General features: G+C 40.1%; 5 protein-coding genes across 6 annotated transcripts in view; 4 read left to right on the top strand and 1 right to left on the bottom strand.

The window, feature by feature from the left end:
- The window catches only part of LOC140275544 (tripartite motif-containing protein 16-like), a 292,422-nt gene that overhangs the window by 96,954 nt on the left and 174,338 nt on the right, over positions 1 to 21,130 (top strand). The gene's annotated exons all lie outside the window — the stretch shown is intronic.
- ak2 (adenylate kinase 2) overlaps positions 1 to 21,130 on the bottom strand; it is a 70,167-nt gene that overhangs the window by 7,702 nt on the left and 41,335 nt on the right. Inside the window, exons 1-2 of one of the 2 annotated variants that reach the window (XM_072371066.1) lie at positions 2,564 to 2,756; positions 805 to 930 (exon numbers count right to left, since the gene is read on the bottom strand). In XM_072371066.1, coding sequence (XP_072227167.1) covers positions 805 to 930; positions 2,564 to 2,662 — 225 coding nt within the window. In that variant the 5' untranslated portion in view covers positions 2,663 to 2,756. Of the gene's footprint in view, positions 1 to 804; positions 931 to 2,563; positions 2,757 to 21,130 lie in introns of those variants that run through there. The other variant, XM_072371067.1, reaches the window with a different exon arrangement.
- Positions 4,815 to 9,012, top strand: LOC140275610 (C-type lectin domain family 4 member E-like). Its single transcript, XM_072371127.1, has 7 exons — positions 4,815 to 4,886; positions 5,525 to 5,590; positions 6,251 to 6,376; positions 7,270 to 7,414; positions 8,263 to 8,437; positions 8,542 to 8,666; positions 8,754 to 9,012. Exons 1-7 carry the CDS (start codon positions 4,829 to 4,831, stop codon positions 8,941 to 8,943), a joined length of 885 nt encoding a protein of 294 aa, XP_072227228.1. The 5' UTR covers positions 4,815 to 4,828; the 3' UTR covers positions 8,944 to 9,012.
- On the top strand, positions 12,353 to 16,637 carry LOC140275609 (C-type lectin domain family 4 member E-like). The gene is made up of 7 exons (XM_072371126.1): positions 12,353 to 12,377; positions 13,162 to 13,317; positions 14,037 to 14,114; positions 15,275 to 15,420; positions 15,530 to 15,654; positions 15,746 to 15,915; positions 16,597 to 16,637. Exons 1-7 carry the CDS (start codon positions 12,353 to 12,355, stop codon positions 16,635 to 16,637), a joined length of 741 nt encoding a protein of 246 aa, XP_072227227.1.
- Positions 17,262 to 18,311, top strand: LOC140275608 (hepatic lectin-like). Its single transcript, XM_072371125.1, has 4 exons — positions 17,262 to 17,337; positions 17,514 to 17,665; positions 17,775 to 17,899; positions 17,991 to 18,311. The coding sequence occupies exons 1-4, from the start codon at positions 17,262 to 17,264 to the stop codon at positions 18,184 to 18,186; spliced, it is 549 nt and encodes a 182-aa protein (XP_072227226.1). The 3' UTR covers positions 18,187 to 18,311.

Raw genomic sequence — 21,130 nt, 5'->3', positions numbered from 1 at the left:
ACTAAAAAAACTGATAAATTCAGCAAACAACATCAAATACAGACAAAAAGACAGAAAATACGATTCTCTGAGGAAATAAAACCTGCTGAGACTCTGAAAACAGAGTTAAACACAAACAAATCAGATTAGAAAGCAGTTCCAGCCATTTTCCTTTATGGATGCAAGACATTTCTGTCATCACCTCAACATGCATGTGCATGGCTGTGCACGTGCACACTTAATGGTTTCTATGACTGTGGTGGGACATATCTGACCTATAAGGGGCGCCAAAGAGCACAAAAATGAGCCAAATTCTCGTGTTACTTTTACCGAGGGTGCGGTTGAATAGCAAGAATAAAAAGTTATCCTATTGGCTTTTCTTAAGCTTTTTTCCCCTGACATGATAGAAATTTAAGGGTAGAACAGATTCTTAAAGACAGCCGCGCCGCAAAGAGAATGAAGGCTGAAACGAATCCTCGAGTAACTCAATTATAACAAAAAAAATCCTTTGATGTTTCATTTAATTCCCACAAACATGCTCTGCTCAGTGGTCACACAACGTGTGCACGTGCTGCGTTTGTAGCAGCTTGGTTTGATGGAGGAAAGCAGAGAAAACAACGAGAAGCAAAAGAAAAAAAAACACCAAAAAAACTAATTTAATAGTTGACTAATCGTGGCACTAATGGTGACTAACCGGCCCTACATGACAATAAACCTGCTCTTACTCTTAAGGACACTCGGAGGACAAAAACATGACGCTGTAAAGTCAACAGAAGTTCAAATGGGACGAAGAGAGAAAGACATCAGAAGGGAGTAAATCGTTACCAGCTTGCCAGAGTCCATCGTCTCCTTCAGCTTCTTGCCAAGCTCGGAGCCCGAGGCCACCATGGCCCTCAGCATGTCTCCTGTGGCCAGGTGGCAAACACAGTACTTCTCTGCGAGCTGAGGGGCCTGCAGGGAGACACCAGAAGATGTTAAAAATATCCACAAATAAACTTTAAAACAACCGGCTGCACCTGTGCTTACATCACAACAGCAGTTTGTGTATTTTATCCCAAAATTATGTGGCAGAAATTTGGCAAGAACTGAATCTTAAACTGAGTTGTGCTGAGACTCCCCTCTGCTGACTCAGCTGTCACACGTGTTGTTTCTGAATCAAAAGCAGTGTGTTTGAACAGTGTTTTAAACACGGTTACACCCACTGAAACTCGATTAAGTCCTTTCACAGATCCAGAAGTGGAGGTTTACCCTCAGCATGATAAGTTTAGAACAATGTTTCAACACAAATGTGAATGATAACCAAAAAAACTCGACAAGTTGTTAACTTTGGCGTCGCCAGCTGTGACAGCGAGAGACCAGAAAACCCTCAAGCTGGAGTTTCACTGGGACAAAAGGATCCTGGTTGTAGAGATGCGTTCGTTTTTTCCTTAAAGAGAGTTCGCACAAAGCCCTTTTAAATATCTAACCTGCAGCAGACAGCGATCGAGCTAAAGCTAAAAGCAAAATTATTTTCACCATCTAAAAAACCTCAAACTGCTGTGAGTCATTTCCCCTTTACAAGTTATAACATAATTCACTGTTCTGGCGGCTTTTTGCTTTAGCTTTTCCTTCAGGAATATGGAGAACTGAAACTGACATAATATAATACAAAAATATATCAATGACTAAATAAATACATTTGTATAATAATAATAATAAATGCTACTAAATCTAAATAATATATATTTCTGCACAAATAAATTAATATAATGTGAAATAAACTGCATTCATTTAAGATGTTATTGTCCTTTATTCTAAAAAAAAAAAAAAAAAGCATACCAACAACTCCTCAAACCTGCTCAGCAGGAGTCTTTTAAAATATGCATTAACTGTTCAAACTGCTCTGTTACGGGTGAATAAAACAACCCAGAACATCACCACCATATGAAGGAAGGTGAGCAGAGAGCACATCCTCTGGCAGAATAAGCATAACCAAATTAATCTGGAGATGTTACACAAACAGAATACACACAAATGGATGCAGCTCTTTTACTTTATGCCTTTAAAACATATTTGTCTGATTAGAAATGTACCATCAGCCCTCTGAACCCTGTGACCCACATTGTAAACAAAACCCACTGATTACAATTAATCTTTATTGATATGTAACAATGTACAACAGCAGAAAAAATACAACTACAAAACCAACCTGTTGTTTCACTATGTACAGCTGGCATAGTTGTATATATAAACAGAACAATATGACTGCTAAAGTTATTAAGATGTGTTCAAGTGTAACTTTTATGATGAAATAGAAAAAAATAAAGAGTTTAAAGCAGTTTAAGTCATTTCTAGGTTATCAAAGTAACTCCATCGTAGCACTGACATACAATATAAATGATAAATTATAAAATGCAGCCCGGCTGAGTCAGTACAACAAGAGATAAGCAGACTGTATCACCCGGGATTAGATATTGACAGGTCGGCAAACTCGAGTATTAGCTTACACTCATACCGACCACGCGCCGAACACATCTGTTTCTCAAAGCTAACGGCTAACAGCTAGGCTAGCTCCGTTAGCTCGTCCCATGTCCCCGTGTCTCACCTGAGTCCCCTTCCCGGCTCCAGGGGGTCCGAGCAGGATGGCACGGATGCCCTCTTGCACGTCGGCTATCGCCTCCTTTAGCTGTGCGCTGGGGGCCATGTCAGGACCAGGGAGAGACACCAGAGGTGAAACTTTACTGTAGTCTTTCGGTATCGTCCTGCTAACACTACTGCCAACTTGATCAGGAAAGGAAGCGCTACCGACTACTTTTTTTTCTATAGCACTTAAGCCCCGCCCATATCAAGGCAAATACAACATCCCATTGGTTGATACTCTAATCAATCACCACATATGATAGTAGATTGGATAAAATTTTCTAGCGAAAAGGTTTTATAACTTCCGAACGTGGCAACAATTTGAAATGTTTATTTTTCTTTATTATATATATATTTTAATTACATTTTTAATTTTTAATTTATTTTTTATTTCAATCCTCCTAAATTGGTTAAGGTTTTTACTTAATAATATTTTAACTTAAGCTTGCTAACTAAAAGTGAGCTTAAATTAAACTTTATTTCAGAAAAAAGGGGGAATAGAGTGGATAGACACAGAGATTAAGTTATATTAATCTAATTTTCAACAAGTGATCACAACAAGTCTGATTTCTTTTTACCTTTAAGGGAGGTATGAATGTAAAAACTGTCACACATCATGCAGAAATAGGCTCCACTCTGTAAAACATCTGTAAATTGGAATGAGTGATATTAAAGAGACACACAGACACACACTAAAGGAGATTCCAAGAAGATTGCAGACGTTTTATTATTTTAATCTTAACATTGGAAATAGTGAATATTTAGGCGCTGAACTACTGGCACACAACCTCAAGATTTTAAAGGTGCAAAGTGCAAACTTAGAAAACCTTCAGTGGTCGCCATCAATTGGTTGAGGTGTTTTGCAGCTTGGCAACAACTTTGCACACAGGTCAGCAGGTAACTCAGGTGAACTCTCTCAGGAGACAAGATGGACAGAAACTCACAGTCTCTGTCTGCCTGGATTCCACCATCTGTTGTTAACCAGCTCTGTGATCCTCCTCCTTTACTGTTAGCGCTCTGTCTGCAGTCTCTGTCTGCCCGGATAGTCTTAAAGCTGAGCAGAGAGCTGTTAGAGCTGTTCCTGCAGCCAGGTCTCTGCCTGATATTCCCGCTGTGTCCTCATCAGGGCTCCAAGTTCGTCCATTTTACCTGCCAGTGATCTCACATTTCCCCTGATGATCGAAGGAAGAAATGGTTTAAACTTCCTCCTCCTTTCTCTCTCCATTTTGTCCCTGGTCTGCATTTTGTTCCTAGACATCTCCTCTTCAGCTCATCTTGATTTGTAGTCTTATTCCAGGCGTTACGTGGACTTTCGAAAGCTCATTCAGCTGCCGCCACATGCAAACAACTTTCCTGTTGTCCTGGTTATGCATCATAAGGATGTAACAAATGGAATAGGGTTTCCAGCAACACAGCACACAAACACTCCAGAAATTGTGTTAAAATCCACCTTTTCATTGATAAAACGATATAAAGAAAGACAAAGCATGTCCAGGGCTGCAGCTGCCTTTAGGGAATATATCATATCATAGATTATTCTTAACATTGTGGAGAAGATTGAAAAGTCCAGCCATCCGTTTTCTATACCCGCTTAATTACATCGGTCGGGTCCACACGAATCCTCTTTGAATCATTTCCTTTACATCTTGAGTAGGGGACAAAATGAAGAGTTCAACACATTTACACTGAATAATGCAGAAAAATATCCCCAAATCAATAGAAACATACAGGGTTAAAAACATATTTGTTAGTGGACATTAAGTTTATTCATTTCCTGTCAAAATTATTTACCATTTCTGAATGAAACTGGTCCTCGTGTTCAGGATTCTTTCTAATAAAATAATAACCGTCTGACATTTAAATTCATCTATACGTACTTTTCAATTTGTATTTTTCTGTCATTGTGGGTAAAAATTCAGTCAGCGAAGATAAAAACGTGACAAACATCGCAACACAAACCTCATCAATCCATTTTCTCAGAACTTCCTCTCAAATGCTCAAACCTAAGATTAGAAACAAGATAAGCTTCTTCTTGACTTCTCACTTCCCTCATACTGAATATCTATTGCATATCTTATCCAGAGGAAGAGGAAGAGAACGCTCCATTCACATGAGAAACTAAGTAGCTGAATAAACCCCTCCCCTTTCTTCTTCTTCTTCTTTTGATGCTGACAGTGACTTCACAGTTGTTCTTCTGCTTCGGACTCACGGAGGGTCACGCAGCAGCAAAATGGCTGAAGCGGATGTAACATACGTTGATGTGAAGTTCGCAAGACAGCGTGCCAGCGGTGAGTCTATCAATCTATCTATCTATCTATCTATCTATCTATCCATCTATCTATCTATCTATCTATCCATCCATTTATCTATCCATCCATTTATCTATCCATCTATTTATCCATTTATCTATCCATCCATTCATCTATCCATCTATCCATCCATTCATCTATCCATCTATTTATCCATCTATCTATCCATCCATTCATCTATCCATCTATCCATCCATTCATCTATCCATCTATTTATCCATCTATCTATCCATCCATTCATCTATCCATCTATTTATCCATCTATCTATCCATCTATCTATCTATCTATCTATCCATCCATTCATCTATCCATCCATTTATCTATCCATCTATTTATCCATTTATCTATCCATCCATTCATCTATCCATCCATTTATCTATCCATCTATTTATCCATTTATCTATCCATCCATTCATCTATCCATCTATCCATCCATTCATCTATCCATCTATTTATCCATCTATCTATCCATCCATTCATCTATCCATCTATCCATCCATTCATCTATCCATCTATTTATCCATCTATCTATCCATCCATCCATCCATCCATCCATCCATCCAGTTTGAGTTTAAGATCCCATTCTGAAACTAACCACTTTGCATTATGGTTGCAGGTACGTTCTCCTCATCAGCCGACACCACGTACTCCGAAGTCAATATTTTGAACTCAGAACAGCCAAGTAGGTTAATAACCAGTCAAAAATACCTGTGGTCACTGAAAATCAGCAGCAGAATCTGTTTTTAGTCATATTCCTCAATCACAATAAGTTCAAACTTGGTGCATCTGATGTGCCACAGAATTCACAACATTAGCTGTTGGTGCTGTTACACAATAAGTCTACTTAGCCAGTTAATGAACTCTGTCAGCTTCCTCTTTCCAACGCCTCCTTTTCTGAATAGTTAACTGCACAAAAAAGGAAAAAAGAGATGAGCAAAATATGGACGTTTCAAAATGTGGTAATAAGAGACTTTGCAGAAGTGTTTTATTCATACAGATAATAAACCTCGATAACATTATGAGAAGCTGCAGGTTTCCTGTTCTTGTAGATGCATTAGTAACACTTAACTTGAACTTTATGTGTTGCTATTTAAAGAAAATTATTTCTGACCAGCAGAATGTGTTCAATATATTATAATAAATATATTAAGAAACAATATGGATAAATGGAGTGTAATCAATTAAATTGTAATACAGAAAAACTCTTCCGGATGGTTTAAGAAAAAGCTGCTTTTTTTCCGTTTTTGGCTGCTTCATGCTGTGCAGTCATCACCATGATCTCTGCAACAGCTTCACACATTTCTATATATCGATGCGTAAACGTGTCTTTTTCCCACGTCAGCCTCTGAGAACGGAAGCAAACAACAAGCCGGGTCGAACAGGAAGTCGAAGGTCACCTCAGAGCGAGCGGCGCTGCTGGTTCTGGGCGTTCTCCTGGTTGCTGCTGTCATCGCTCTCGGAGTCACCGGTGAGTTTGCTGGGTTAGGTTCTGACTCTCTTTTTTTTTATTTTCCCTTGTCCTGTCCAGCTTTATGGCAGCAGAACTGTAGTCTGAATACCTTTGATGCCAAACAGATTTGCTTTGCCAAGGGAAGTTTTATAAATGTAAAGCTCCCCTTGATGCCCATTTATTTATTTCTGTTGACAATATATAACATGTAATAGAACTGAACCGGACCAGGGGACAAGGAAAGAAGAAGAGGAAAGAAGAGGAAACAGAACAAAAATAGAAACAAAAACCAGACAACCAGCTGCTACACCTGTAAAAAAAACAAAACAGACAACAATCCATGGCCTCTGAGGGGAATACAGCCTTAGCGCCACCAGGAGCACCTGAAAGCAGACAAGCAGAGAAAAAACAAACACACAAACAAACAAAAACAAGCACAAGAAGCGGCAATCACATACAACACAGCTGTGGATATAGATGACCTGAGACGACATGATAATACATCAACTGCTTAGCGTTGATGCTACTGGGCTAATGAATGTGTGTGTGTGTGTGTGTGTGTGTGTGTGTGTGTGTGTGTGTGTGTGTATGTGTGTGAGAACATGCAACACCCATGGCACAGGACCTACATGATAACCCTGCTTAGTTATGAGTGTATAAGTGTACAGAGCCACAATCCACAGCCCCCCCCCCAGCAATCAGAAGCAGGCAGAGAGGGCCACAAGACCCAGGCCCCCAGCAGCCCCCAACTCTGACTCTAATAAATCCAACGACAGACATCAGACAAGCAAAGTGCTGCAGATCCATTTTTAAATCACCGATGTTACAACAGAACTGTGGAAGAAATTCATTTAGAAAGAAAAGTCTGACCCTCTGACCCTATTTGCCCTTTTGTTTTTCTTTAAAATCAGTATTTCACAACGTGGAAACCGAGAAAAAGCTGAAAGAGTTTGAAGATGAAAAGTCGAACAAAGGTTTAACAGGTAAGCGTGTTTTCAAGATCTTAAACTGCACAGAACAAGACGGAGAAGTTCCAGCAGACTTGGACTGTTTCAGGTGTTGAATTCTCACATTATTGTGAAGGTCTGTGAAGGTTCTTAAACAGTGCAAAAGATTTCTGGTTCTGACACAAAAAGTTGGATGACTTATGTTTTAGAAAATCAATAATAAAGGGAAATAAACTCTTGGTTTAGTTTTAAAAAAGAGGGAAAGAAATAAAATGAGAAAGCAGCACTGAGGACCAAAAAAAAAGTCCAGATGAATTTATCGATGAAAGGTTCTGTTAAAGCAAAACTGTGCAGCTCATCATCTGTCGACGTCACAGAATTTAGAGGTTTTAATTAAGGTTAAAGAGGTTTTAATTGAACATCTGGTGTTTAAAGTTACTGTAAGCTGAATGAGCAGCTAAAGTGTTCACAGTGCAGGTTTCAGACCAAAGAACAGATGTTTTAACAGGTTTTATCCAACAGTGGAAGGCTGTGCAGCTGTTTTTCAGCGTGGTTTGAACTTGGAGGCCACAATGTGGTGACATCACACCTCCTCCTACGTCTTTAAATGAGCTTTTGAACACGTAAACATCGTCCTAAAACAGCTTGATGTGATATAAAATGAAAGAATGATTGAATTTACAAAGGAAAAAACAGACATGTTTCATTTGAGGACTTTTCATCATTTCTCAAAGCAGAAATTCAAAGTCCTCCACCTTGTGCATGTCGACTGCCGGATCAAGTAATCAGTGAGTTCTGGATTTTGTTTTTCTCACATTTGTTTCCTCTGATTAAAGAAACTTTGATGGACTGACAGATTCAGGAAGTTTGTTTTCAGCTGCTGGACAGAAGGCGCCTCCTGCTGCCTCCAAATCACACAAACATGAACTCTGATTTCTTCCACCTGACTCAGTGAAGTCTTTGCTGTTATCTGTTCAAAGATGAGCCAGTTCAGAAGTGTGAGGTCGGCTGGGAGCATCATGTACAAAAGTGCTATTATTTCAATAAAATGAAATATTCCTGGACAAAGAGCAGAGATGAATGTCGACGTAAAGGAGGAGACCTGGTGAAGATAGACAGCAGGGAGGAGCAGGTATGAAACACTGCTGCAGGTTCATGTTCTCACTCATTTTATCACGTCCTCCAGTTTCTTCATCTCAGCAGAGAAAAGTCTCTTCATCAACTTTCCCTGCTCAGAGATTCCTGGAGGCAAGACTGAGAGACAAAATGGAGGAAGATGAGGACAAGTTCTGGATCGGACTGACAGACTCAGAGGAAGAAGGCAGATGGTTGTGGGCGGACCGTTCACCTCTGGACACATGGTCCGATTGTTGTGAGAACATTTTAGTTCATTTCCAGAATCAAAGTCACCAGTTTTTATTTATCTTGTTCTGTTCTTCATGTCTTAGTTTGACTTTTTGGAGCCCCGATGAACCGGACAACTGGACAGAAAATAACTCTCCAGGAGAGGACTGTGTGAGGATGGGGCAGAAAGGAGGAGCTGGTGATCTGAGGTGTTGGTTTGATCACTCCTGTGACAATCCTCACAAAAGTATTTGTGAGAAAGCAGCACAAACTAGACTGAATTCACCTGTATGATCCCAAACTTATAAATAAAAATATGAATTTATTAAAAAAGTTCAGCGTTAAACAAACTCGGCACAGAATCCAGAATCCAGAAGTTGAAGCGATTTTTATAAAAAAAAAACTTTCAAGTTTCCTTCCAAACATGTTGAAAGAATCATGAAACTTTCTGCTTTGCTTTGTTTTCTCATTAATCTCATTAATGCTACAACAGCAGGGTCACCTGTGAAATATATTAAACTGTTTTCTATCATAAAGGCTTTTTGTTGTTCCTTCTTTGTTGTTCCTTCTTAATCTAGTGACTTAAACCAAGTAGCAGATGGTTTTATGGGGATCATTGAGAACAAATAGTTAACTTTTGGTAGTATCATCATTTTAATGGTTGTAACTCTCCCCATAAGTGATATAGGTAAGGACTTCCAACGAGAGAGATCGTCCTCTCCTGTCTTTAATAATTGCACATAATTTAGCTTTGTTAGCTCTGAGAGCCTGGAGGAAATGTTTATGCCTAAATATCTAATATTTCCTGACTGTAAAGTGATTGCAGGTATATTCTGGACCCTACAGTTAATGGGCAGAACTGTGGTCTTAGACCAGTTGATAGAGTAGTCAGAAAGTGCTGAGAATTTATTTATGAGTGTGATCGTGTGAGTGAGAGACGTTTGAGAGTTCTGAAGGAAAAGTAATACATCATCAGCATAAAGACTTATTTTATGCTCAATATTTTGGGGTTGGATGCCTTTAATATTTCTATCTTGTCTGATAGAAGCTGCTAAAGGTTTGATGAAAATAGCAAAAAGTGAGGGAGAAAGTGGGCAACCCTGTCTTGTACCTCTCTGCAGACTGAAGTTTGGAGAGGTTTGATCATTTGTCCTGACACACGCATTTGGGGAGCTATATAATATCCATATCCAGTCGAAATCTGACCCAAACCCGAATTTGTTTAATGCTGCGAATAAAAATTTCCAGTTCACTCGATCAAATGCTTTTTCTGCATCTAGGAGACTATTGTGGTTTCCAGGTTGTTGATGGTAGAATAGTCTATGAGATTAATTAGCCTGCGAGTGTTAGTGGATGAGTGTCTACCTTTATAAAACCTGTCTGGTCAGGATGTATTATAAGTGGAGTTATCTTTTTTATTCTTTTGGCGAGGGCTTTACAAATTATTTTGAGGTCTGCATTTATTAGAGATATTGGGCGGTAGCTGGATGGAAGTATGGGGTCTTTTCCTGGTTTCTGTAGCAGGATAATGTTAGCAGAGTTCATGTGTGGGGATAATCTGCCATTCTGCTTAACTTGTAATACCATTTTGTGAAATGCAGGTGCCAAAACAGTCCAAAATTCTTTGTAGAACTCTGCTGGAAAACCATCTGGTCCCGGAGTTTTGTTACTAGGCATATGTTGAAGGGCTTCATGGAGTTCTCCTATTGAAAGAGGTGAATCCAGAGCCATTGCCTGTTTGGTTTGTAATTTTGGAAGGTTGATATTACTAAGAAACTGATCTATGTTACTGTCTGATGGATCATTTTGTGATGAATATAAGGTTTTATAGAAGTCCCTAAAAGCATTGTTGATTACATCGGGGTCATGGGTGACATTTCCTTTTGAGTCTTTAACAGAAGTGATTGTTGTTTTCTCTTTAGTTGGTTAGCTAGGAACCTTCCAGATTTATTGCCGTGCTCAAAGTTCTCCAAGCGAAGTCTTTGTATCAGAAACTGTGTTTGTTTATCAATAATTGGTGTTGTAAATTGGCCGATGGATGAATAAAGTGGGCAAAAATATAATCTGTGACCTCACTCATACTGATATGTTCATTTTTATGCATTTAGCAGACACTTTTATCCAAAGCGACTTACAGAGAGGCAGATAGGGTAAGGGGGTCTTGCCTAAGGAGCCCTACTGAAGATAGTACCTTTCATGCAGGGGATTTGAACCCAGATCTCCCACATGGAAGGTGGCAATCATACCACTACACTATCCAGTCTTATAATGATAATAAATAATCAGTTTTATACTTTTGAAAGATGAGGAACTACACTGTAGATGAAGCCTCCTCTTCATCATTTCAACTCAACAGGAAGTTCCATCCATCCATTTTTTTCATACTTGCTTACTCCAGTTTAGGGTCATTGGGGGGCTGGAGCCTATCGCAGCTGTCACTGGGCGAGAGGCAGGCTGCATCCTGGACAGGCCGCCAGTCCATCACAGGGCCACACAGAGACAAACGAGACACACAACCACTCACACTCACTCTGAGGGACAATTTTAGACACCAATTAACCTGCATTAACCTATTAACCCGGAGAGAACCCACGCATACACGGGGAGAACATGCAAACTCCACACAGAAAGGCCCAGCTGGAACCCTCTTGCTGTGAGACGATGGTGCTAACCACCACCGTGAAGGACCAACAGGAAGTTCATTCAACAAAAAACTGTGAAACACGAAGGCGTCGCGCAGAATTTCTTCCTGACGCGTCTGAAGAGGAGCGAGGACACTTTTGTGGTGAGTCTTGATGCTTTTCTGTCTGCAAAATACTCAAAGAATATCTGAGACATCATCATAAGTTCCTGCAGAGTTCAATTCGACAGCAAAGACAAAAGCATTTAGTTTCAGTTCAGAGAGTTTCTGTTGTTTTATTATGATTCTACAACATGTCTTCAGTCAGACTGATGCAAAAAACCCTCTAAAATTCACCCGTAGGTGTTTATTTTACCACACTTTGTCACTTTATGCAAATAAGTGCACATTTAATCAGAAAATGATTCAGTTGTATTTTAAACAGACTTTTAGAACATCTTAAAACAACAGAATATGTTTTAAAAGTAATCGGCAGGAAGTTTTGTATCAGTTTGGATTCCCGCCCTGTTCGTCTCACATTAAACATTTAAAAGGGTTCATTTTAAGACAAAAGATGACTGTTAAATCATATCTCAGCCTTAGAAATGACACATTCAAGGTTTTCATTCTCGTCTACTTTATCAATCTAAAAATGTATAAAACAGGAAGTATTCTATTAGTTTTGACACGTTTGTGAGTTTAATGGGGGCCTATTAATATCCACCTCCGGTGTTGTCTGACACAGCTCAAATACTGCCCAAAGAAGGTTAGAAAGGAAGTCAAGTTGCAAAAAAAGAACACACAGCTTTTAAGAGCAAAGAAGAAAAGAAGTTGCCTTTGTTTTCTCTATAAATTTGCTGAACAGAAGCTCTTTAAACCTTATTTACCCTCAGTAAAAGTTAAGTCTGCCAGTTTCCTCACTGTTTGTGTAGTATTTGACATTTTTCTGTCATATTTTCACCGTTCATCAGCAGAAATTTGAACAAAATAAAAAGCTTTTGAAAACAGGTTTGGTGGATACCAGAAGGTTTAAATGTGTTTGTGTTTCAGAAACAGTTGGACTAACTCTGAGGTGTCTGCATGATGAGCCGTCAGAGATACAGCGAAGGTATGAACGATAATGTGGTGAATAATCAGCAGGAAGATGAAGAGGAAGCTGCACTCAGATCTGAGTGCTCATCATCACACGAACAACAGCCAGACAAGACAGAAAATTACACTTTAAATGTTGTGTAAACAGGAACTGAGCAACAATATTTGACATTTAAGTCCATTTTCTGTCATAATACATCATAACAATATTAGATTTAAGTTTGGTAAATGGAACAACAAACATATTAAAATTGTATGAATGTTTTTGCAAATTAAGAATGAAGGAAAATAAACACTTAGTTTAGTTTTAAAAAAGAGGCAAAGAAATAAAATGAGGAAGCAGCACTGAGGAAGTTCTCTGCTTCAAATAGGTTTCCGTGGTGACATATATAAGCTGGTGAACTGCAGAGTGGTTTGATAATCTTCAGAAGTTTAAATCTCAAAGTTTGCTGTGAATGACTAAAACCAAAAGTTTCGGTCAACAGAGCAGAAATGCAGTGTTTTGAAAGGCAGAAAATGTATTTGTTTAATTTCATCTAATTGTGATCAGGGGTTAAATTGGGCCCGAGCCCATCTTCACGGGACATTTAATTTCACATCACATTTAATATGTGCAAAGCCTTGAGGGAGCGGCTGGTTTTAACATTTCTGCAGGTGGAAGTGTGTGGTTGTAAAATAAAGCGAGATGTGACAACATCCCTGTTTCTTTGATAGCTTGAACCATAACGTTAGATTTAACAAAGATCAACCCCTGATTTAGACGATGTCAGAGAAACTGTTGGCGTGATTCTCCTCTAAATGCTCCTCAGGTGACGCTGCTGCCTCTCATCATGAAAAACCAAACAGAGGATTAAAGCTGACATCAGAGAGAGGGGCTCTGCTGGTTCTCTGTGCTCTGCTGGCAGCTGCTCTAATCGTCATTTACCGGCTCAGTGAGTTCACACTGCTTCATTTTTACAAATGAACAAGAGGCTGATTTACTGTGGATTCAATTAGCAGGAATATGTTTATAGGTAGAAAAACAAAGGTAGAAAAGAAGGGAGCATACAAGTGAACTCGTCCATCTGATAATAAACACAACAGAACATAATGTTTCTTGTGAAATTAAATTTAATTGAACTTTTTAGGAACCTGTGTTTTTTTCAGTGACCACCTAAGAACCTCTGCATGGACTGCAATCTTGTGGTGGTGGTGGTGGGGTTTGAGTGCTTCAGGGATCCACGGAGCTACACTATATTATTAGATTCAGGCGTTCCAATCATTTCCACGGCCACAGGTGTATAAATTCAAGCACCTGGGCATGCAAACGGCTTCTATAAGCATTTGAGAAAGAATGAGCCGCTCTCAGGAGCTCAGTGAATCCCAACGTGTTACCGAGACAGGATGCCACCTGTGCAACAAGGTCGTGAATTTTCCTCGCTACTAAATATTCCACAGTCAGCTGTCAGTGGTGTTATAACCAAATGGAAGTGATTGGGAACGACAGCAGCTCAGCCATGTAAAATGACAGAGCCAGATAAGCTAAGAGCCAGAGGATGGATGGATGGACACGTAATAAACTGGGCATTAAGAACAAATGTTTAATTTTTGTTGTTCCACGCTGTGATGAAAGTTGTATAAATACATCACTCAGATTGAATTTGACCTGAGATAACTGCTGTCTTTTCTTTACCAGCTTTCGTTTTCTTGGAGAGCCATCAGACCTTTCAAACCCTGAAAGAGGAGAATGAAGCTCTGAGGAAAGATCTCTCAGGTGAGACCACAAGGTTCAGTCTAAAAGTCTCACTCAGTGCTGTCAGGTCACCTTTTTGGGTGAAATCTGGATTGTTTCCAACCTGCTTCAGTTTAATTCAGCAGATGACAGATTCTGATCCGTTTTCAGTGTGTTGATGTAGATTCACTCACTCAGGTTAACTTAACCCGAACTTACTGATAAAAACCTTTGATCATCTTTACAGGGCAGCCTGTCCGAGAATTAATTTAAGTACGAATCAGTTTAATGAATGCAGACGCACCTTAACAGTTTAAAAAGCAAACAACTTTCTGTTTTTATTGATGAAAGGTTCTGTTAAAATGAAACTGTAGCCTCACAACTTCCACAGCGAGGGCTGGACGATATGAGAAAAAGTCATATCACGATAACCTTTAGCATCCACTTTAACTCCTTATTTTCCACCGTGCTTATTGGTTGCAGGTCTTTTGCAACACAATAACTTGCATTTGTAACATCACGGTGTCTCTTAGATTTGTGTCATACGGCGCTGGATAAAGCAGACTCTGTGGTCTTCTGTTGCTGCTGCACAGGTTTTGTTATCGGGGGAAGATTAGCACTTGTTCCGGGCTGCGTTTGTAAAAGTTTGCATTTTCTGTGCTCAAACGGGTGCTTCAGGCGATGAAAAAGATAAGCGGTATTCCCTGTCTTAGTCAGAGCATGAGCTCGACATAAATTTGCAGTGCACGCTATGTTTGGTGTCTGACTTCAAAAAACCGCCACACCACTGAACTTTTAAATAAACCTGACCAACTTCTCTTTTTAATCCCTCAACAATAAATGTTGGAGAATACTTCAGACATGTGGTTTGAACTTGGAGGCCACAGTGTGGTGACATCACACCTCCTCCTACGTCTTTAAATGATCTTTTGAACACGTAAACATCGTCCTAAAACAGCTTCATGCAATGTAAAATGTTACAATCGTTGAGCCTTTCTTTCAAGCTGAATCTTTATAATCAGGCTGCTGCATGTTTCTGTATAACAAATTCTATTTTTTGTATCTTTCTTTTAAATGAACCTGATCTACCGTCTGATTTAATCTTTTTCTTTCTTTCTTTCATTGATTTGATAATCACACAAACATGAACTCTGATTTCTTCCACCTGACTCAGTGAAGTCTTTGCTGTTATCTGTTCAAAGATGAGAATAAGGCTGAAGCACTTTGGGAGAGACATGGAGGAAAGTATTATTATTTCAGCACCATGAAATCTTCCTGGATAAAGAGCAGAGATGAGTGTCGACGTAAAGGAGGAGACCTGGTGAAGATAAACAGCAGGGAGGAGCAGGTAAGAAACACTGCTGCAGGTTCATGTTCTCACTCATTTTATCACGTCCTCGAGTTTCTTCATCTCAGCAGAGAAAAGTCTCACATTTTCATCAACTTTCCCTGTTCAGAGATTCCTGGAGATCAGAGTAAGAGACAAAATGGAGGAAGATGAGGACAAGTTCTGGATCGGACTGACAGATTCAGAGGAACAAGGCAGTTGGTTGTGGGCGGATGGCTCACCTCTGGACACAAGGTCCGATTGTTGTGAGAACATTTTAGTCCATTTCCAGAATCAAAGTCACCCTTTTATATTTAACCTGCTCTTTCTGTTCTTCGTGTGTTAGGTTTACATTTTGGAACGGTCATGAGCCAGACAACTGGAGGGAAGGAAATCCTGATGGAGAGGACTGTGTGAGGATGGGGATGAGAGGAGGAGCTGAAGACCTGAAGTGTTGGTTTGATAAAGTCTGCGCTGTGCCTCACAGAAGTATTTGTGAGAAAGAAGCAGGATCTGGTAAGAGTTTGTGTGAATGTGTGTGAGGCTCAGTTCAGTCTTTCAAATAAAATACAGATTTGTTTACTTAGATGGACTTTTGTCATTGAAATGCATAAGTACAATACAACGGGACTGAGTGACTGTCACCAGCTGTTGCAAAACTGCTTAAAAAAACACATTTAAATTAACTTTTTAAAAATCGGTAGAAAACTAAGTTATTGCATACACATTTAAAAAGAGCTCATTTCACATCTACATTCTGTTGCACGTGTTGAAAAAATAACGTGCTTTACTTTGTTTTTGTAAATATGAAATATCTACTTTTTGTCCCTTATCCAAAACCACCTTTATTACAAGTTTGATCTTTCAAATGTTAAAAGGCAAAGAGCCATTTCTTTCCTTTGAAAAGGTCGTGCTCCCTGGTAAGTGCCTGGTGGCGCTTTGGGGAGGAAATTTGAGGTCAGGTTACGAACTGGCTGTAGGGATGTGGAATATCACCTCACTGGCGGGGAAAGAGTCTAAGCTGGTGTGTTAGGTGGAGCGGTGCAAAGTAGGTATAGTTGGGCTCATCTCCTGACACTGCATTGGCTCTGGGACCAAACTCTTGAAAAAGGGCCGGACTCTGTGGGGATCTTCCCAAGCCTCCAGCTGAGCGCCTTCCTGTGGCAGTTTGAACTACAGCTTGGTGCCTACGCACAGATTACCCTGAGTTCTCAGAGTCTCTGGGTGGCATCCTGTAGAGCAGGGGTCGGGAACCTTTTTGACTAAGAGAGCCATGAAAGCAAAAAAATTGGAAATTTATTTCAACGAGAGCCATATGATATATTTTAAAAGTGAATTCACGCTTTCTTTCTGCCGTCTCCTGCCGGGTATTTTGATGCAAAGGTAGCATGGCGCGTGTTTTTCGACCGTTTCATCGATGTAATTTTGTCTTTGCAAATTAGACACACCGCAGAATTTGCTCTCTCCACAAAGGCGAATTCTTCAGTCCATTCGGCCTGAAATGTACGATACTCGTCATCTTTTTTTCTTTTCGCCATCTTCACCGTCGAAGGGTTAGCTTTGAGCTAATGACCGAGCAGACTGATTCAAAAGGGGGCGTTTACCTGTTTTACGCCGCAACGGCCAAAGTAGTCCAGTGTCATCCAATTAAAACAATGGACAGTTGCTCCTGCAGCCCTGAGCAGGACATGAAAAATCGATGGATGGATTAAAACAAGTGAGAATATTTAGTTTTATCTGCGAGCCAGATGCAGTCATCAAAAGAGCCACACCTGGCTCGCGAGCCATAGGTTCCCGACCCCTGCTGTAGAGGATGGTCTAAATTTTGAGTGGTGTCTTGTTTTTGGACTTCTGTGCTAGCCATGGATTGTCAAGTATTGAGGGTGAACTGGGACCGTCTGCTGGAGGCTTCTGTCTGCAAAGTCTTTAACTCGCACCGTCGGTAGAGTTTCTCTCACATACCGAGGCAGGTTGGGGACATGGAATCCAAATGGTCCATGTTCAGGACCTCCGTTGCAGACGCTGCCTCCAAGAGTTGTGGCCTGAAGGTTGTCGGTTGAACTCTGATTTCTTCCACCTGACTCAGTGAAGTCTTTGCTGTTATCTGTTCAAAGATAAGAATCATCTGAAGGCTGAAGCAGTCTGGGAGCAACGTGGAGGAAAGTACTATTATTTCAGCACCATGAAATCTTCCTGGAATGAGAGCAGAGCTGAGTGTCGACGTAAAGGAGGAGACCTGGTGAAGATAAACAGCAGGGAGGAGCAGGTAAGAAACACTGCTGCAGGTTCATGTTCTCACTCATTTTATCACGTCCTCGAGTTTCTTCATCTCAGCAGAGAAAAGTCTCACATTTTCATCAACTTTCCCTGTTCAGAGATTCCTGGAGATCAGAGTAAGAGACAAAATGGAGGCAGAAGAGGACAAGTTCTGGATCGGACTGACAGACTCAGAGGAAGAAGGCAGATGGTTGTGGGCGGATGGCTCACCTCTGGAAACATGGTCCGATTGTTGTGAGAACATTTTAGTCCATTTCCAGAATCAAAGTCACCCTTTTCTATTGAACCTGCTGTTTCTGTTCTTCATGTGTTAGGTTTACATTTTGGGGTCAAGATCAGCCCGACAACGATCGTAGACAAAGCCCTGATGGACAGGACTGTGCGAGGATGGGCATGAGAGGAGGAGCTGATGACCTGAAGTGTTGGTTTGATAGCCTCTGCAGTTTGCCTTACAAAAGTATTTGTGAGAAAGAAGCAGGATCTGGTAGGAGTTTGTGTGAATGTGTGTGAAGTCTTTCAAATAATGTCAGTGCAGACATTTAAAGTTCCAAAGATTAAAATAGCAAAACACTCTGCTTGGAATAATGTTTTGATTCAGATTTGTTTTCTCAGAGCACTGAAAGCATCAGTAAAATACGACAGGATCGAATGTCTGTCCTCAGCTGGTGCAAAACAATACAAAATGAATAAAATAAATGATTGTGCAAAAAATATACAGTTAAAACACACATATTGATACTGCAGATGTGTTAAAGGCTGATGACATATTGATTCCCATCGTTTCGTTATGCCAGTTTCAAAAGTATTTTCAGTATATGTCACCTTTCTAACCTCATCTCGGTTCTCCAAAGAGCTTTAAATGTATTTTCTCATTCATAAACGCTCATTTAGTGCTTCTTATCATATATATGCTCTCTACATACAGCATGCAGCACTGTTTTTCTCCACACTCACACCAATGAACATATCAGGGGCAGCTGGGGTTCAGGTCCTGGTTTAGGGTCACTTCAACATGTGGATGTACACAGGATTGAACTACCAACCTTCTGGTTGAAAGATCAGCCCTCCTCCAGCTGTGCCATGGCGGTAGAAGACATGATCACATCTTCTCATTGTTCTCATTACTTTTGCAGCTTTTAAACATTTAAATATCTGAGGATTATTCACGTTTGCTTCAGAAGCTTCATTTTCCTGCAGCACATTCTAATGCAACCAAGTAAACTGCTGATGTTAAGTTTGTTTAATCTTTTTACTGCAAACCAATAAACCATATATAAACTGGACTGTCAGTGGAGACTGGTTACTTCTACTTGAACACATTCATCACATGATCAAAGAAATTAACAACTCGGTTTTACTAACAATGAGCAGTAGATTTTGTTTCATGGCAGTGGACAAAATTCTATGACCATAACCTCCGTTCCCTGAAGGAAAGAAGCGACGTACAACACAAAGTTTGGGACATCACCTGTCCTGGCTGAAAACACCTCTAATGTCAGGTAAATGTCAGGTAAATGAGGTTTAATGACAAATGTCAGGCCCGCCCTGAATATAAATACACCTGTCATCTCAATCATTCCTCAGTTACGATACAATATATAAAATTTCATTCGATTCACTCAAAGTATGGGACGCCTATACAGTCAGAGTGGGGAGTCAGATAGTTTTATGTGCAATAAATTTCATATCCACGTGGTCAATTGCCTCAGAAAAAAAGCACTTCCAAGTACTAAAATCTCCACATTAGATTAGATTTAAGCACAAGTCTCAGTTTCTGAAGTCCTTTCAAAAAACGCATGGCCAGAGGAAGAGTGGCTGGTGCCACTCCATAAAAACGACACCACTGCTAAAATGGCCTCCATTTGAAGGCATAAAAACCTCTTGTGGAAGAGCAGAGAGGGCAGTGGCTGTTGGCTCCAGTGACGAAGAGATGCACAGCAGCATTTGCTGCCAAACTGACGCCCAATCTGAGCAACCACAGATGGGTGTAGCCATGGCCGCAGGAAGTGGGTGGCCAAAGTGAGATTTAATCATACAAATAAATACATATTATAAATTTATGTTGAATGTTTTAGAGAATAATTTCATAACTGACACACTAACTATTATTTTGATTTTAATTTAATTAATTTGAGGCCGTTTCACGGAAGTTACGTATATGTAGGAACGCAGTTAGGTTACTAGGCAACAGTGGTCGCCTAGTAACCTAACGGCTTTCCGCTTGGTCCAGATAGAACCAGAAATGGATTTTAGATTTTTTTTGGAAACCCACCATCAGCCCAAAGAAAAAAAATCAACTTTACCGGCAGCCATAGCCACAGCACCGACAGAGACAGCTCCAGCGGCGGCAGCCCAACCTGGTGTGACTGGATTAGACAAGCCTTTCCCGCGCACATCCAATTTCAAATGCCCTGCACGGCGTTGTGGTAATTAAACTTACTCACGTTCTGTGAGACCAGCTTGATTTTCTCGATGGAAGTGGCTTCATAATTCAGATTTATTTATTTTACATTTAGGCTGACCAGACTTTTACTACAGTGGTCACCAAGACAACAGGAACATTATTATTCCTTCGCTAAGCCCCTCCCACAAACGGCTTCTGTCCAATCCTACGTTAGCAACCGTAACTATGCACAAAGGGGCCAGTTTAGCTTTCGGCAGAAATAAATATACCGAAGCGGTATGCATAAGGGACTTGAAAGTCCGACATCCAAGAAGTTTGGAGGGTGGTGTAGAATTCTTTGCCTTCCCCAAGCCCAAAACTCAACATGAAAGATGCCGGGTGTGTATAAAACAGTGTGGAAGACCACACGAACAGCTGAATCCATCCAAAATGAATAAGAGCGCCAACTTGTTCTCAGGTAAAGTGCTAGCTAACGTTAGCTAGCCATAGCTGTGTGTGATAACGTTAAGAAAGACGTCTCTGTTAAACCTTGAGCCACTGTGTAATATTTAAGCAAAATATATACTAACAGATACAGACGAGTTCTGACATACTGATATCTATATCAGCCCCACTATATGTGCTCAATATCCTGGCGCACTGTAAACAAATGCAAGGTAGTTTATTTTAGCAAGAAATTTTCAAACAGGACGATAGTGAAAGCTAACATAACATTTAAATTAAATTAAAAATATATATATCGAGTTACCCTGCTGTACAAGAACACCGTTGTTCTTGTATGTCCTGGTTTTTTATTCGAAGTGTCAATAAATGTGATGTCTGGCGCTTATATTGAGAACTTTGAACTTTTCCCTCTATTTTGAATTCCTCTTCATTTGAACTTCGCCAACATTTAATCTGGTGAATGTATCTTTTAAACGCATATTGGACACCTTTGAAAAATTTTGACAGAAAATTTCAGATAATTCCTGAGGAATAAGACCTAACGGTACCGGTAAAAGGGAAAGCTATAGGGGAAAGCTTGACTGGCGTAGCAACAGTAACCAAGGG

This window comes from Leuresthes tenuis, unplaced genomic scaffold (genome assembly GCF_036924035.1).
Source record: "Leuresthes tenuis unplaced genomic scaffold, fLeuTen1.0.hap1 SCAF_18, whole genome shotgun sequence".
Taxonomy (NCBI): domain Eukaryota; kingdom Metazoa; phylum Chordata; class Actinopteri; order Atheriniformes; family Atherinopsidae; genus Leuresthes; species Leuresthes tenuis.
This window is presented reverse-complemented; position numbering and strand designations above follow the sequence as displayed.